The sequence below is a fragment of the Scomber japonicus genome, chromosome 19 (assembly GCF_027409825.1).
Source record: "Scomber japonicus isolate fScoJap1 chromosome 19, fScoJap1.pri, whole genome shotgun sequence".
Classification (NCBI taxonomy): Eukaryota; Metazoa; Chordata; class Actinopteri; order Scombriformes; family Scombridae; genus Scomber; species Scomber japonicus.
Genome location: NC_070596.1, coordinates 15,712,791 through 15,731,481, shown reverse-complemented (window position 1 = coordinate 15,731,481; position 18,691 = coordinate 15,712,791). Strand labels below are relative to the sequence as shown.

Here is an 18,691-nt window from a genome sequence, read left to right as displayed (position 1 = left end):
TCATGGACTCAAACCTTGATTCATCTATATCAGTGGCACTTGCAGTAAATGTCACTAATTTAACAATTGTCGGTAAAATAGCTTGTTTGAAGTAGTGACTCATTACTGGCTTTGATTAGGACTTGATGTTTTGATGTCTGTACACAAACAATACATTTTGGTAAAAGCATATCTTTGATTAGTGAATAAAAGCAGATATATGACTCCAGACTTTACATTGAATTTCACTGTTTTAGCAACAATATACAAATTCCTTTATTTAGGTTGTGAGGAGGAATACAGTAAGTAGAAAACATCTAAATTTGCATCAATGGTTTAATGAAGTTTTTTGTATCGCAGCCAACAAAACAACAACAGTTTAAAAAACTAAACTAAAACTAAACCCTATAAAAACAAAGTACATTTTTCTGCAAGTTTTAGTTATTTGCTATTTACTTTTTACAATCTGGCAAATTTTTGATGGGCAGCACCAGACCACAAAATCTGGAGACAATTTATGAGGCATTAGCAAACTTTTTAAAGATGTGGGAGCAGAGGACAATACACATAATGGAAATGAAGTTCACACAGTAAAAACAGACATAAAAAAGTTCTTTCAGTGGTTGATGAATTGCCATGGGAGGACCATATACTTACATTATATAGTGCTTGCACAGTGAGCACATTTATGTGCTGCCCCTTAACACAGAAGCACACACATAAATACTGTACATGCACCCTAAAAGGACAGTCTGGACAATTTAGTAATTTAGTTGATGCTCCTATGCAGAGTGTCTGACAGTAGTTTTGTTTTGGGATTGATCCTGAGACCTTGTGGTTAGCGTGCTGTATATCCAACCACAAGCCCACCCTGTCTGCTATCCTGTAGAAACTGAGCTGCCATCGAAGAGACTCAGATCTTGCGCTTCTTCCACTCTGGTTCCTTGTCAGCTTCCTCATCCTCGTCTGACTCCTCTGCAAACACTGGCTCTGGCTGGGTCCTAAAGGGATTCACAATAACAAACAACAAATTATTATTATTTCGATATATTAGTTTATAAGTGGTGGGATGTGCAGGCTGTAAATGTAATCTCAGAGCAATCTAGACCTGCCTTTCACTGACTGATTGTTATAAGAATTCATTTGATGTTTAATATCATTCCTAAAGAGCAGAGAGCAGTGATAGTGATATCACCATTAGCCTACTGCCTGAGAGAGAGCTCTGCAGCCAAGCTAAAATGGTGTACTTCATCTGATGTATCTACAGTCAAGTGTATCACTTGTATATTATAGTTAACTAATGATAGTTTGCTTGCAGTACTTAAAACATACCGCACAGATTTGGCTCACAGCTTTGTTTCGTGCTTGCACAGCCGTCTGAATCTGATAGTGATATAAAGCTGTTCATTAATCTCCTTCTCTGCTGTTTGAATGTGTACCTGTGAAACTGTGCAGCTCTTTTCAGAGGCTGTAGTGGGCTCACTTTTAAAGCTAGAGTGAAGGCACTCATTGGTTTCAACCACGTCAGGTCTAGCTCATCAGGAAGGCGGCCATAATGCTCCAAAGTTGGGCTAAATTTTGGCGAGGGAAAAACTAGCAGGCCATTTTCAAAGGGGTCCCTTGACCTCTCACCCCAAAATATCTTAATGAAAATGGGCTCTATGGGTACCCATGAGTCACCCCTTTACAGACATGCCCACTTTATGCTAACCCAAGCCAGTTTAGCATAAATGTAGTGTTTGCAGTATGAATGTGGTATTTATGCCTATTCTAAAAATGCTGTATTTGAACAGAAATCTCCAAAAATGGTTCCTCAAGGTCAAGGAAGTTAAATATTTGTGTCACACCAGTAGAAAGAAACCAAAGTACTATCAAATACCAGAAGCAGCACTCATCTTACACTGTCAGCAAATAAGAGCAAACCTAGAAATAAGACAAGATGAGTGATAAACACATAAATGGACAGGTTTTCTTACTGTGTGTATGCTGGGGCAACCCAGTAAGGGTTATCAGCAGCCTCTTTGGCGTGACGGAGGATGGCCTCTCTGGCATTACTGTCGTCTGATTTGTCTAAAGCAATGTTCTTCACAATGAATGAAGACAGAGTTCCACCATGAGCTGCGACTCTGCCTCCACGACCTGTCAGGACACATGATTACTGGATTAGATGTAGATCATTTTTAATGTGAGAACAATTTACATGACTTCATAATGATGTATTATCTAAGCAACTCACACAAACACACACAAATATAATTATAAAAAGTAACCCATAATCCAAAAAACACTTAAATTAAAGACACTTTGTGTAGAATTTGAGCAATCTTGAGTTTGGTGCCTTCAGTAATGGTATCATGGAGACAGACAGAAAAGTACGTTGTTGCATATATTTTGAGAAAAAACACTTGATGTGCTAAATAAAGGAAAATTAGAAGAGCAGTGAAACCAAAATCTGGGTAAAGCCTGACTTTCACCAGTAAAGAGCAGACAGACCTGAAGATGTCTGCTATGGACTTGTCTTTGGTGCCAGATGATGTCATCATCTGTTATCTCCTATAGTCTATAGACACTGACATCAACAGGCATCAAAGAGCAGAAAATAGCTAGCTAACCTACTAGCTAACATCTCAGTACCGTTTGCTTTACATTTCACAAAGCTGGCTCTGATGAGAATGTCATTATCTTTGTCGGTATCTGGTTAGATGTGGACAAGTTGAAATTTTGACATGATGATGATGATAATAAGTGTCAAGTTAGAGGTTCACCAGGTCATTAGAGAAGGACGGGACTGGATGTATCAAATTTCTTCCATATGATCGTTGTTGAGATCTCTAGTGCCTAAAAACTAAATGGAGATCCTGAACTTGATTTTAATGCAACAGATCATTTCAATAAGGATGAAATATAATGTTACCTCTATGGTGTAATCACCTGAACTGACCAAAAGTTACTAAATATTTTAGTTTATTTAATTTCAAGAGACTGTATTATGTTATTCAAAAATATTTTACCATTACTTTATACCATACTCTGTTGTGCATAAGAGTTATGTGGTGGTTTTTTACATTTAGTGGATCATCATATTATGAGGTTTGTATTTCTTACTGTGTAGAAGTCTGTTTTGTACAGTTGTATTGTGATTTGCTGCATAAAAGCTAGACTGATCCTTCCTGTTCAGAGCAGTCTGAGGCTTTTACTCACAGGGATTACTTCTCCATATGTTTACCTCATTATTTGACACTTGGCTACATTTAACATGAACATCCGACATTATAACATTTATATACATGACTGAAAATAAGGAGAAGCATAATAGTTCCCCTTTAATGGAGCTTTTGGAGAGAAAAAAACTCTTTCTTTCCAGGGAGAACATTATTATGGTTGTCTTAAATGATCAAGGATAAGAGACATGAGCACATGCACATACACACATACATTCACATACTGAAACACAGAGACTTCCTCATCTAGTTGGGCAATGGGGTTTTTTTTTTGAGGGACTGTGAGGCACCTCTTTCCTTTGCTTGTAAACACTGAACCAACCACCAAACATTACCTTGAACTTCTGGAAAGTGAATTCACAAAGAAGATAAACAATATAAAAATAGCCTCTCCTACAAAAACCACTGTGCCCTGCTATCAAACTTATTTCTTTAAAATTGACCCAAATTTTCAAAAATTTCTTTGGCAGACCTTTCCATGTCATGTTTGTCTCATCCTCTCAATCTCTGTCACTCATTTTCATACTCTCAGATATACTTCTTTTCACACTGAAAAAGTGAAGTATTTTGTAACCTGGACAACTTGTCAAAGAAGGATGAAGGAAACATTTCCTGGGGACCAACTGTGTGGAGTTTGCAGGTGCTCATGCCCACAAACCAGGAACATTCAGGTTGAGTTCATTGGTGACTGTAAAACTGCCTGTAGATGTGAATGGCCGCCTGTCTCTGTACTATATGTTTGCCTTGTGATTGACTGGCAACCTGTTCAATCTGGCACAATGTCAACTGAGAGTGACTCCAGCTCTGTTACATCCCACTAGAGGATGAGCAGAAAGGAATGGATAGATAGATATATTGAGAATAACCTTTTAGACTAATTCTTTAGTTACTTTCCTATTTTAAGATGTTTTTTATAATCCCCTTTCCCCCCCTGCTCCATGTCTAAATATGTAAAATAAACAAAAGTTGCAGACTATAGTTTTTTGTATTGTGGAGTAAATTTTGCAGGAAGAATAAGTGAAAAAACAGAGACAGTAAAAAAAAACATAGCAACGAGCCAGCTGGAACACAATGAAGCACGAAATGTTGTCTGGCTTATTGGATCCAAGCTCAAACTGTATCCACCATCATGCATCTGTGTGGCATCGGTGAAAATGTGTATTACAGTAAAAATATCAACTGCCCGACCGTGTGTTCCACACAAAGTTCACAATGCATCTTTATGTCCCAGCAGTTAAAAAATATGAGGCAACAGCAGGCTACAATGAATCTTTGAGAGGCCAAGCGGGAGCATTGCTGTTTTAGCACTTGACTTCAGCTGGATTGCATAATAGGGAACACATCAACAACTGTGGATTTGTACATCTGCCTCAAACAGAATCATGTTTTCATCCAGTTAAGAACATGACTAATATGCTTCAAAAACAACTGCAGGACTGTAGCTGCAGCTCTTGTTACTGGATTTATATTTAATGATAGCATTTGTTGTGCATTTTTTGTTTTAGCTTATCTATTTTTGTCTCATAATTTGCCTCATATATCATGTTTTGCACTGAGAAAAAAAGTGAGAGGAAAAACTAAGAAATGAGACATTACCTGGTCCAGACACAGGAGGCTCAGGTTTGTGGGACTTCTTGGGGTCAAGTCTGTCCTTCTCCAGCTGTTTCCGAGTACTCCGCTGTCGGGCCTCTCTGAACATGGGTAAGGCATGAGCTGGAAACACACAAGGTAAACAAGGATAATCAAGTTGCTTAGGTAACTCAAACTGCAAGATCGCATAACACGGACGCACAAATAAGCGAACGGGACACCTGACAATATGTTGAGTGTTTGGAGCCCAATGAAAACAAATGAAAAGCTGAGATTTTGCAGACAGAATATGTCCTTACAATCTCACTTACTACTACACCTTGCAGCAGTTACGCAAAGCCAAAAAAAACCACACACACACACACACACACACACACACACACACACACACACACCTGTTGACCTCTGGCAGCATCTCCCCTCTTGTGTACTCTTTCTGCCATAGTGCACACCAACATATTCATTATATCCCTCATGTTTAGATTCAGACAATCGCTCTACCACTCTTCACACTTTTGTGAACACTATCACAATAAAGGCCCCCAGCACTTAAAGCCACGAGAGTGTGAGTGAATGTGTGCATGAGTAAGTGTGAATGAGTGCCCTTAAAGATGTGCACGAAGGAGAGACTGAGTGTGTGTGTGTGTGTGTGTGTGTGTGTGTGTGTGTGTGTGTGTGTGTGTGTGTGTGTGTGTGTGTGTTTGTGTAAAGTGAGTGTATGCTCTGCTCTTATCCTCAGGGGTAACAAAGAGACACTTTAGTAAAGGGTTAGATAAAGTGATTTTCCATTCAGGAGCCCTGTCGCTGTTCAGTGTTAATTCTTCTCCTCCACGCTACATTAAGCAAAAAGGTTACTGTTAACAGATTCCCTCGCTTTTCTCAATGGGCCATCACTTGCTTCCTGTCCCCTCTAATTTTCCAGTGCCAGGGCATCAAGTGCGTCACTCGCTGCATGTGGCAGTCAAATGTCTGCCTACTTCACACCCTGTTGGCATGGCAATGAAATCACATGATGGATATGAAAAGGCTGCCGTAGCCCAAACAATAAATGGGGTCTGAATTGTGTCCGGCCAGCCAATCAGACACCGAGTGCCCGACAGCTGTTCTGTTCCTGTGGGTTCATGATTTCAGTCTGGGGGTGAGGAGAGTGAAGCACGCACAAAAGAGATGACAGCCTCGTGTGTCGATGATATGACAGGATGACAGGTAGCGTGTGTGCGGTGTGGACCAGCAAGAGATCACGCCAGCAGCGGTGGGAGAGGCTGCTGTCCATAGCGTGATCTGGTGTTACTGGAACCACATGGCCGCCACGTGGCACAGTGCCCCGCGGCTGTCGATCCGCTCATCCACACCCTACTCCATCAGCTAATGGTACTGTGAAAGCCCTGAACACACTCGCAAAGCCCCCCCCCCCCCGAGATAGTATGAGATAGCACTTCAATGTTTCTGTGTGCATGAGAAGCAAGAAAGAGGGATTGGTATTTTTGTTCTTTATGATGATCGATTATAATAAGAAAACGCTCCAAATATCACATCATTCATTTGAAAGATGGCTGGCTTGTTTTTTGGTGATGTCTGTCTCACACTGCTGTATCATGAGAACAGCAATATTGAGCAGATGGGTTAATGGCTCCAGGTGGACTAAACTGCTTTGAGAACAGCACTCCACCACAATCACCTCGCCAACTGTTTACTGATTAAAGGGAGAGAGATGTGTGAATCTGCATGCCATGAACAAAAGCAAGGAATTTGATTCAAAGTTCATTAAGTGCCAAATTATTTTTTAGATGGAAGAGACTCCGAGTTTGTTTGCATGTGCATGCGTCTACGAGCTCAGACGTGGAGAAACTTACGTGTAATGATGTAATCTTGCGTCAGCGTCTCCGCTTGTTTCTCTTTCCTCTGGCTCTTCACTACACACAGTTTAGCGCCCCTGGGGGAAAAAAAAAACACATGGTTATCAATGAAGTTATTTGAAAGTACAGTATCATAAGAAACAAAAGGTCAATATAGTGTTAAAAGATGTATTCCACTGTCCTAGAATTCTTTTATCTTTTCATCATTATCACCAATTCACCTACAAAGTGAATTAGAAACTAATTTAAATGATTTATAACTGTACATTAAGGGCAGATGCTAAAGCTTTAGTGAAGTTGAAAAAGAAATGGTCAAAGGTATGCATACTTCACAACGTGTTGGCATGGAAATACAATTAAAGATGCATATAAAAAAGGCTGCATCATTCCAAAATAAATAGCGTCTGGTTGACATATTCCTTCACTGGGAACAGCAGTGAATAATTCAGTTATGTTATCTGTTGCGACCACCACAGAGACATGATGAACTTAATCAGTATCTTCAAATATTTGGGTCAAATAATTGCTTTAGTGTTTTTTCTGCCAAGTTCATGACTTCATTTTCAATCTCACAGGACCTTTGCACTGGGGAGGCATTATGCTCATATTTACACTGTTTTGCTAGCAAGCTGAGAGGATAAATTACATTGCTGTGATGATAACATCGACTAAACATACGACAAATTATGTTAGAAGGATTAACTCATTGTTTGTTTTAGTATCATTAGGGTAGTTTTTTGTTAAAAAGAAGATAAATTACATACCAGACTTATCTATTAAGTTCTGATCTGATTATACCTGTGACTTTTGACGGGGTCGTAGTAGACCTTGGCCAGTCCGTTCCCTGTTCCCACCATTATCTGGTTGAGTTTTGGGTGCCACAGGCAGCGGATAACACTCTGCAATACACACAGAAAGGCAAACAAGATGCAGTTAAATGTTTGTTGTCCATTAACTGATGGAGGTGATACATGTGACGGAAGGAGTCAGCAGGTTGTGAACAACTTTCTGTATTGTGGGTCACATTTGTGAGAATGTTTAAAGGCTTTCTGCTTTTCCACTGATCAAAGGTAACAATCATATTTTGGAAGTATTGTGAGTATGTGACCCAGGTTAGTTGTGGTACAGTGAGGATCAGTCCCAGCGTGCTCTGCTGCTCTAGTTGACTATATTTGGTTGTTGGGATGAGGGCTGGATCCCTCAGTCTGTGTGTGACAGATGGCTCAGTGCCAATAGGCAAATGTGACCACATTTATCCAGAGGTGTGTGTGTGTGTGTGTGTGTGTGTGTGTGTGTGTGTGTGTGTGTGTGTGTGTGTGTGTGTGTGTGTGTGAGAGAGTGAGTGACAGAGAGAGAGAGTGAGAGTGAGAGTGAGAGTGAGAGAGAGAGAGAGAGAGAGAGAGAGAGAGAGAGAGAGAGAGAGAGAGATACAAGCACAGTTGTTGGATAATGATGTAGACCCTCTGTTCACTCTGTGATATGTGAGCTACAGTAGAGACTCCAGACTCCTTGCTGGAGTGTCTCATTTCTTCACACGCATTATTAGAGCATCACAACCTTCTGTGATGAGCTGTGTTGAAGGGCATCTGCAGTTTCTTGTAAAACATTTTTGAGAAAGAAAAGTGAGTGTTTGGCCTGCGTTTACTGTATGTGGAGCAGTGAAGCAGAAGGGGGGCAGGGGTCTGGGGCAAGAGTGTAGGATGGGGGGTGGGTAGGACTACGACTGGGATGTCCAGATTCAGTGACGGTGAAAGCTGCTTAACGCCCAGCTGTTCAGCTTCCCACCAGGATACCAGGGGAAGGAGTCTCAATCTCACACACACACACACACTCACACACACACACACACGCACGCATGCAAGAGGACAGGCACGTACACAGACAAGCAGGCCTGCACACATGTACGTAGAGAAAATGCAATCCTACTTTTTCAATCAAAAATATATAATAAAGTTTAGGGGATCTCTTAAAACATTTGGTACATCCAATTTTCTATATACAAATTCCCTATACCAAAATTCTATCACTCTGTGCTGTAAATAAAAATTTAAAAAATCATTAAATTAAAAAATCATATTAGAAAAAAAATTCTAATATCATCATGTAAGTATGCAACATAAGGTTTTTTTTTTTGTTTTTTTTTTAATGAAATAAGCTTATACATTTCTACGCTATCAGGCCAGCAGGTCAGTGGTTTGTAGCTCATGAGACAGATGAGGGTTAATCTGCTCAACCAGATCATGAGCTGGCCATAATTGACAGAAAGATCTGGAAAATGCTATAAACAGGATGAGTTTAACACGAGTCTCACATATTCAATTCACATATTGGCTGATGGATTATAACAATTATGATTAATTAATTAATTAATTAATTAATTACTTAATAAGCACACATGCAAATATTCTTTCACTGTGAAAACGTGCTGTATTTTCATCCACAAAGAAAGCTCTAACCCTTTTGATAACATGTATCCAGATGTATGTATCAAGAAAGATAAAAGTCGATTCCCTGTGGATGTGCTTGAAGTGTAAATGTGTAATGGATTGTAAATCGCCCTGTCGAGGTAGCTAAAGCAGCACGGTCAGTTCCCATATGCGAGGGAAGGCAGAGACGACAGACAGGAATTCTGTTACACTCCGCAGGTACTGTGAGAGCTGGAGGAATCCACCAGAACCACTGTACGGCAACACAACATATAACAGCCCAAATCAGGCAGTAAATCCAAAATAAAAGGGACAATACAGCCAAGTATCTGGACTGCAGTTACTTGGCTGTGGAACAATTCAAACAGAAAGACCAGAGAGAGCAGCCTAAAAACAGAAGAGTTCAGTGGGGCCCACCCCAACTGAATCCACCAACAAGTCCACAGCCAAGCACAGCTCAGTCTGTCCAACACTAAGACTGCTTTCCAGATATTCAGACCAGTGTGTTTATACTCTAGGAACCCCTGTTTAGGCTTCACGTCCACAAAATTACATCACATCATGCAGGAGGAAACTTTAATCAGTCCGTTCTTCAGTAGCAGCCTTCTATGTCTCATCACATTAAAATACCAAAGGCTGATTAGAGCTAAATAAGACAGCCACTTGCCTGATATGTATGCTGACTATGAAATACAGCTATGCAGCACTAATGGGACACAACAGTCACAGCTGCGTTCCTTGTTTAGTCGCTGGTGAGTGGATCCAAAGGCGCGCCGCTTTTGACAGACTGAGCTACACAAGCCAAATCCATGCAGTAGGGGAAAGGAGAACACAACTCTTACACACCTCAGCTGCACACACTGAATGTGCAACTGCCCAACAAGTCCGTAATTAGCACAAACTACCTTCCTGGAACAACTGGCTTTTACATCTTACAGGATTCACTTGGTAAAATGCACAGGAAAGAAGAAAGTTCAGGCCTCCTTTCTACACTTCACCCTTGGCTGCTCTTACTGAGGATGAAAGACAGACTGTTCATATCAAAGGCTTCCTTGAAAAGCATGGCACAGGGAGCAGCTCACTGTTAAAGAGCCATCAAGCGTGAGATAGTAGGAGTAGTATGAGCAAACTACAACTAGCCAAGGTGACTGAAAAATGGTTTTCCATCCATGCAGAAAAACTTAGTAGGGCTGGACAATCAATGACTGTCATGCTGATTATTCAGAGTTTTCTTTTACCTCGAAGTCAAACTGAATATGAGACTTCTTTTTGCCATTTTATTAACAAAAGTAACACAACACATCTGGCTAATACCCTTTCCTTTAATAACAGCAGCATCAGCAGCAGCAGTATCAATGCAGTGTATTAAATTGGTGCATCATTCTTCTGTTAAGTGTTTAAAAGAAGTAATGTACTGCAAAACAGAGTGTGTCACAATTCATTCAGCAATATTCCACACAATATTACAGTTTCCAGTCAGTGCAAATATGCAGGAAATCACAAATTACACAGCACCGGATATATACACGTTATGAAATGTGACTATGTACAGAAATAGACACACACACACACACACACACACACACACACACACACACACACACACACACACACACACACACACACACACACACACACACACACACACACACACACACACACACACACACACACACACACACACACACAGACAGACAGTGAACAGGGGCTGCAGGTTTTAGTAAGTCTCCATTTGAAATCCAGCCAAAGGTTCAGTGCTTTGCCAGTCAGCAGGGTCTCACCTGGTTCCTTCCCCTTTTTGATGGACTCAGATAAGCTTAAGAGTGTCTGAAGTATTTACCAAACGGGCCTAAACAGCCTCCACTCTCAAGCACACCCCAGAATCCAGGTCTGGGGTTATGTAGACTGTTTAAGTTAGAAATGATTGGTGGCCCTTCCTTTCACTTGCCTGCCTGGTACGCCACTTTATAAAGACTGCACTTAAATTCTTGGGCCATCCCAGAGGCAGACGGCTGATGTAAACATAGTAAATAGCGCATTCATCAGGTTCACTGAGTGCATGTCAACCAGATAAAACTGATCTGTTGCAAAAACTAAATTTACACTATCAAAATTATATTAGAGGCTACCAAATATGCTTGGTGTGGGCAATCTGATTGTTAGAGTGATGGCTGATGGGTATGAAAACAACTTTGTATGGCAAAAATGAACAATGTACAATACCATGAAGGAACTAATCAAAAATGTAGGGCATCAAAATGGTCTTGGCTAGGCAATATGGTGCTAACCCTAACCCTCCCCTGTTCAAAATAAACATCTCTCTATTGGAATTTGTCCAGTAAATGTTAAAATGCCAAAAAATAAACTAAAATGCAATTTATTGGGATTACAGTAATGTTCTCTATTATCAACAAATGAATGCAACGCCCATAACCGGCCATTCCAGATTTTTTTTAAAGTCAAATTTAAGGCACAACTCCACAGAAGAAGAAGTCCACAAAAAACATGATTCTCCAACTTTTTTTTTTTTTTTTGCTGTGCCCCTACATCGTTCATGTCCCCTCACAAAATAACATTTTTAGAATAAAAAAACATAATCAAAGTACTTCAATCATTACTGTACATTTTGAGAGGTTAACACAAATAAAACCACTGCCAAGACAATCGGCAGCGCGTACCAGTTTCTAGACTACATTGTTTTACATGGCACAGGGGTTGGATTTTATGGGAAATCTGCTGCATTTCTGTACAGCTCAAAGGATGAACAGACGAGGAAGAGGAAGAGGCTTTGCCAACCTTCCAGTGAAACTGAGCTGAAGCTTTCAGGGCATCTCACAATGGCAGATGGTGGAACAAGTGAAAGGCCAATGGAAAAATCACTTCCAAATGTTTACCTTTTTCAGTAAAGTGAAAGAGAAGACAAACATCCACAGGGTGATGCATGGAAGGATGAAGGTTGTTCAGTTCTGAACACACTCTTTGACCCACAGTATCTGAGGTCTTTCTTTGATGCTGTAACATCGTCACCACAGTGAAAACAGGTGCAAACGCTACAGCTGATTCTCTTTGTAAGAGTCTCATAGACTTTGCAAGAAGAACTTAAGTGCAAGAAAGAATAAGTACCTGTTTGATCTAAATAATATTGATACATATGTGGATTGTGTTTTGTTTGACTTTTTACAAATTAAAAATGCCACCTTCTGGCTCTGGGTGACACCGTTAAAACTTAACACCCAAAAAGTCAAGTTGGAGCAAACTGTTGACTACTGTAAAACAGGAGTTGTAGCTATCAAAACAGAAAGGAAAATGTGGTTTTAATTTTTGGGAAATATTTGAACAAATAAGGCCAGCGGCTGTTGTCAAAGGTATTTTGGTATGCTGGTTAAAAATGCTTATCAGGCATTTAATTAACCACTCAATCAATTCTGTTTCAATGCAGTGTTGTTTTTCCTGCACTTTATTCTAACTTCAGACAACTGCACTGACAGGGTCATCCAGCACCAGACTTGAAATCTTACACTCAACTCATTCACCAGTGATCCTCTTATTTAAATTGACAGCTGAATGGCATTTTATTACATCAAAGTTGACTATAATCCCATGATCTACACCTGAACTTTGGAGTGAAATGCAGGTCATACTTAAATAAGGAAATTGCAATACATAAAAGAAAATAAAACGTTTTTTTTTAACATTTTCACTGCTGTAAAAATCACAGATAAAATGGGTCAACCGAAACAGAGACTGCCTCCTCCCCTCAGCTAGTGCAAATGTGCAGCGTGGTGTGCACTTAGAGTGGATGCAATCCAGTGCCAAGGTTTGCAAGTTAACAGCAGCTGGCTGGCAGAGAAGGGGGATACACAGACACACACAAACCCATCTTTTGTCTCTTTTCCCCCTCTCTCCAACATGTTCTCTCTATGGCTGGTGTGAAAGTTTCATGCCTTTGCCAGAGAGACCAAGTTAGAAGCCATTATCCTCTGTCGGACCTCACTGTTATGACTACACATACACAGTGCTAAATTTGTTGAATAGGACGAGAAGAAGAAGAGAGAGTAGAGGCAGAGCAGGAAGCAACAAAAGACAAAAAGTTTTTCTATTTAAGACAGTACGACTACTCTTCATTTCAGCACCTACAGCATGGCTGGCTGCCTTCACCAAATGGATTTCTGAGAAAGCAGGATTACTATAAAGTGCGTAGTATGCTTACGTGTGTGAGAATGTAGTCAGTGCATGTGAATAGAACATGCTGATTGTGTCCTGAAATAATTTAATCTCAAATATAACTCAAAGGCAGTACATATAAAAGCGTCAATAATGGTCCTGTCAAGGGTTTGTGGGAAAGACTTGCACTAAGGAAAGGTCACATTACTCCACTCCCCCAGCGCTAACTGTATTTTAAAAGTTTCCTCCTTGCCTTCAGTGCCCTCCATAACTCTTCTAATATGTACTGGAAGAATACAATCACCCATACTGGGGTAAAAAGGAGAAAATACATACTCTGTGATGCTGCTGGGAAACCACAACTGTTTGATTCCTACCTTAAGACACCAAGTCATTCAGAGGGATGTACAATCAGAGGATTGGTCTTATTGATTTCAGTCACCCAAAACACAAAACTAAATTCAGTTTCTGAGTGAACTGAATTAAAAACATTCAGACAATATTAGTCCATAATCAAACATAACAGAGGCTGCTGCCTGCATAGCTCTGTTTCTGCAAACTGCAGTGCAGCCTAGACTGCTTCATATTTGCTGTCAGAGTTATGAAATACTACTGACTAAAATACATGATATGGGTTCATACTGGTGTTGCTTTCACACAAGTCAACTCAATTGACTTTTAGATTAAAGCTGGATTCATTTTTAAAAGCTGTGTGTCGGCAGTGCTTATTACTTCTACATCATACAAGCAGTATTAAGAGTCATGAAAAGTGTGTCATCAATTTGAACAAAAAGAATGAATGCAATATGCTTAAAATAAAATGTACAAACAAACCAGGCATGTCAAATGTTACAACTTCCAGAATGTGCTACTGCTGTTGTGTTTTCAAGGAGATAGAATCATATGAAATCATTTGCAGTTGCCCAGACTACTTCAGACCACTACTTTGCATCAGTTTCATTCCGGATGATTATGTTTCTTTTCCATTATGCACCACTTTGGGTCATTTTGGTTTTAAACCAACATATACCAACCAGTTGAAAAACAACATCTTACAATGAGAGCAGATGTGGTTGTGGGGGCTGAAGTAGAACTTACTGCATTGGTGACTTCTATTTCATAGACCCTCTGGAAGGAAGTTCGGTCAAAGAAAACCAGCTTCCCATTTCCCTCGTCTTTCTTCACTGAGGTCCCTGTTACCAGAAGCTTGTCGTCTGGGCTAAAACAGCAGTCAGTCCTAATATGGGGAAAATAACAGAAACAACATAATGAGTTTATAATAATCATCATAATTATCAGGCAGATCGTAATTAAGATAAAAGTTAGAAAAATCTCACATAGAAAAGTAGTTTGTCAGTCCAGTAGCAACATTCACAGGCTTCCTGAAGTTACGTATATCCCACAACTTCAAAGTGTCATCACCTAGAAAAGAATAGATGAAGGCAACAGGTAAACTGTAAATTGTGAGATTTACATTACAGAAAGTCAACACAGTGGAACTTTCTTAAAGGATATTTACTTTACTGCATTTTCCGTTTACATTACAGGGATACAGTAGGTTGAGTGAAAGACTCTTATACAAAGTTATTCTTGTTTGTCTTTGTGTTAAAACTCTCTTGTCTAGATTACATACCAAAGAGAAAGTCAAGTGATCTATTGAGAGACTTCTATGTTTTGTTAGTGGTGGTCCCTGTTTATTTGCACATTCAGGAACAGACAAGCTACTTCTCTGCTTCAAAACCATCACTATGGTTCAGTGATCACACTTAAGACCAATAAACAAGAAGCTCTAAGTTGCACTGTTGATGAAAGCAACTTCTTACCTCCACGTGACGCTAGAGTCACACCATCGTAGGAAAAGGAGAGGCAAGAGGTGTCTGATCCTGGAGTGTGGGCTTGCCGGCAGTGAAACTTTGTGTGGACCTAAAAACAAGACAAAAAAAGAATGGGTTTAAACACATTATATGAACTTGCATTCATGACTCTGCTAAACTGGTTCTTATATAGTTTTATGCTTTTTCATTTATGTACAACACAACTAGAGTACCAGCCAAAAGTTTGGACACACTTTTTTATTCAAGGGAACAGGAAAGTGTGTCCAAACTTTTGAGTGATAGTGTAAGTAATGACCACTCACTCGCCCGTGACCAACAGACTGGCATGAATGTGTCAAATAAAGGTTAAATGCCATTTCATTATTCCATATCATGTGCACAGCCTGTGTATGAAAGTGAAAGTCTAGTACAGAGGCCACGATAGTAGCAACACACGTCTGTTTGTGTGTAATAATAAATATGTGTATGTGACAAAAATAGGAATTCTTGAGCAAATACAGATTAGTGTATTTATTTATATCCTGTTGATATTTATCACGAATAAATACAACCTTGTGGTGGACAAAAACAGAAAGAAAAAGAAATAGCCAAAACTTATCATTAATTAAAACAACATTCAAAGTACAGCTGGCTCTCCACGCAGTTTCCATAAACACGCTGCTGTGCTCATTACTGATCATCAATAATAAAACACAGTTCTCCTGATGTCTCCAGATGTACCAACGCTCTGTATCAGTAGCATAAATTTAACCTTTTTGTTCTCTCTGTCTCTTCAAAACAACACACGGCTTCTATTTCCTCCATGAACACCACACTATATACTCAACTATGAAGCCCACTACAACTTAGCCCACCACCAATGTTACACACTGTACCCTCCACCATCTTTAACAAGACTACAGACCACAGATATTTACCTTGGCAAGCCCTTGTCTGACAAATGGTATTTTGACTTCTCCTCCTACCTGAAATAGTAGTATATTATTCCTGCTCTGTATAGTTCAACAAGCAACAACACACAACAGACACCCTCTTTTAACTGCAGCCCATGGCTAACTTTGCTGTTTGTGATCTTTCTTATCTTTAAAACATGTCACCTCAAAATATTTATTAGAAAATATGGATATCAGGCCCTTTTCACAGCTCATTTTTACTTCATTAATTGTCCCAGAAAGCCATGCCAGGGACTGAGCATGCACAATTACAAGTTGTGTTTGGGCTGAGAGAATATAGGGTTAAATTTCAGATGATAACCAGTGAGCCCTGTCTTGTTGGGGTGCTGCAGGAGTAAGTGGTTCAGTGGCCATCACGATGAGCCATTTGGTCCTTACATAACCTTATATACAGACACAGTATGACTTGTGTCTGGCCATTGTTCTCTGCATGAAAACTGATTATTGCTCCCTCCTGGTTTGGAGTGAGTCATGGCCCTGAGTGAGGGAGTTCAAGTATCTCAGGGTTTTGTTCCCAGAGTGAGTGTAAAATGGAGCGTGAGGTCAACAGGCAGATTGGTGCAACATCAGCAGTAATGTGGGGGTTGTACTGGACCACTGTGGTAAACAATTGGGAGCTTTGCCATCAGGCTCGTTTCGATCACCTGTAGTCACCAGTTTTAGGTTGTGACTGAAAGAATGAGATCAAAAGCTTGTAGGGCGGCTGGGCTAACCTCTAAAGGTAGGGTAGAGTGCTCAGACACCTGGTGGGAGCTCAGAGTAGAGCTGCTGCTCCTTTGTGGCCTAAGGAGCCAGTTGAGGGAGATTGGAGGTTTTCTCTCCAAATGATTAGCAGATTAATCGATAATGCATGTAATCCTTAGCTGCAGTGGACCATATTTAACCCCAGCTAAACATAAAAGCCTACAATGGAAAAAGAGAGGCAGCTTGCACACTGAATATTAAAACCTCCCAGGTATTTATGGAATAATACCTGGAGGTATTAGGCATATAAAATACAATCACCTGTATAATTCTGTCCTTGTAACTATTTCCACAGCATGTTGCTATGAGAGAATGTGATCTTAGTCTTAACTCTAAACATGGGATGATCAGCATGTATCACTGAAAACCAAGTAGACTAGATGACATTTCAGCTGAGGGTTATTATATAGGTAAGAATAGACTGATCACAAAAGCTAGGGGGAATGGAATGTCACTGTGGTGCTGGATGGCATTTTAGGGATATTGTGGAAACAATGGGAAAATGCCAAACACTTATCCTAAAATATTCCTAATTCATTCCGGCTTCTTCTTCAGTCGTGCTCCCTCTGCACACAGAAGCATTTTAACTTCTTGTCTAAACAGCAGTTTCCAAAATGGCCTGCCATTCGATGTACGTCCTCAGTGCTTACTCTGAGTAAGTGGTGTACTACTGTAGTGCAGAAGGAGTGTGTGTGCCAAGGTCTGCAGCTCCAGGCTGGAAATAACCCAGCTCAACCCCCCACCCCCCCCAACACACACACACACACACACACACATACACAAAAACACACACACACACACAAAAACACACACACACACACAATTTTCTCTCTATCTTTCTCACACATACAAAAGAACAGCAAAAAGAAAAGCTCCTTAAAAGTACACAGGTACTAAAAACGTGGTCAATGAATAGCAATGAAAAAACGTGATAACCAATAAAAAAAAGAAAATCAGTGACGTAAAAATACATGTTATTCTCAACCTGAAGCTTATAAAAAATTATCTCCAACTGCAGAGAAACAAATAACTCTAGTCAAGTTTTTTTTTAATTCCAAATACTATAATTAGAGCTAAAAAAAGATTTATTATTTTTCATTGTTGATTAATTTGTCTGACCAGCAGGCCAAAACCCATTTTCTGGATTAATTTCCTGTACATCGACTACTTGATTAATTAACTAAATGCTTCAGCACTAATTAAAATGAGTTTCCTGTGTCTTCTTACTTCTTCCTTCCAGAGTTTTCCTGTGCAGAGACTAAAGCCAGATTACAGAGATCGATCATTAAAAGACGCTGGTGGAGCAATAGTTTGGGAAGTAGTCTTGCTAACACTCAAACAAACATAACCTTGGTTTATACAGCCACATTTTCATTAATTCTAAACGGAATGCAAATAAATCAGTGAAAAGAGAATTGCAGCAATACAGGCTTTTGACTCCGCGAGGTGGATAAGGAATTTTAAGTGTGCAAAGTGTGGAAGACAGATAAGATAAATAGAGAGAAATACTGGCTAAAAAAGCAAGGAGAGTGGAGCATGAGGTGAATGAGTGATGTGTCCTTATGATACAAAGAAGGAATCGAGGCCGTACTTCACCTCCAAAGTAAATGGAGGGAAGTTATTAACTTGGACGAGACAGATAACAGTGTTACCTTGAACTGTAGATAACATGGATTCCACTTTTTCAGGTCTCGGCCACTTAGCCTCTTAGTCTCTCCAGGGATAATTCTCTGCTTCCCATCATCATTTAACTCATATATTACCATTGACACAAAGCCATTTTCCCCCACTTTCTTATCTCTGATTATCTACTTATTATTTTATGCACTGCACTGAAATTGACTTGGTTGAGAAATAAAAGTCAAGAGGGCAATTTAATATTAAGACTACATTTTCTAATCTTACAGCAGGTTTGAAACAGCT

The 18,691-nt window shown here is 39.9% G+C and overlaps 1 protein-coding gene across 1 annotated transcript in view; it reads right to left on the bottom strand.

Annotated features, from left to right (window-relative positions):
• Positions 1-209: 209 nt before the first annotated feature.
• Positions 210-18,691, bottom strand: part of LOC128380056 (WD repeat-containing protein 70) — a 38,146-nt gene continuing 19,664 nt past the window's right edge. The window contains exons 11-18 of the mRNA XM_053339737.1: positions 15,060-15,159; positions 14,574-14,658; positions 14,335-14,473; positions 7,445-7,545; positions 6,644-6,723; positions 4,797-4,913; positions 1,956-2,118; positions 210-980 (exon numbers count right to left, since the gene is read on the bottom strand). Coding sequence (XP_053195712.1) covers positions 893-980; positions 1,956-2,118; positions 4,797-4,913; positions 6,644-6,723; positions 7,445-7,545; positions 14,335-14,473; positions 14,574-14,658; positions 15,060-15,159 — 873 coding nt within the window. The 3' untranslated portion in view covers positions 210-892. The remainder of the gene's footprint in view (positions 981-1,955; positions 2,119-4,796; positions 4,914-6,643; positions 6,724-7,444; positions 7,546-14,334; positions 14,474-14,573; positions 14,659-15,059; positions 15,160-18,691) is intronic.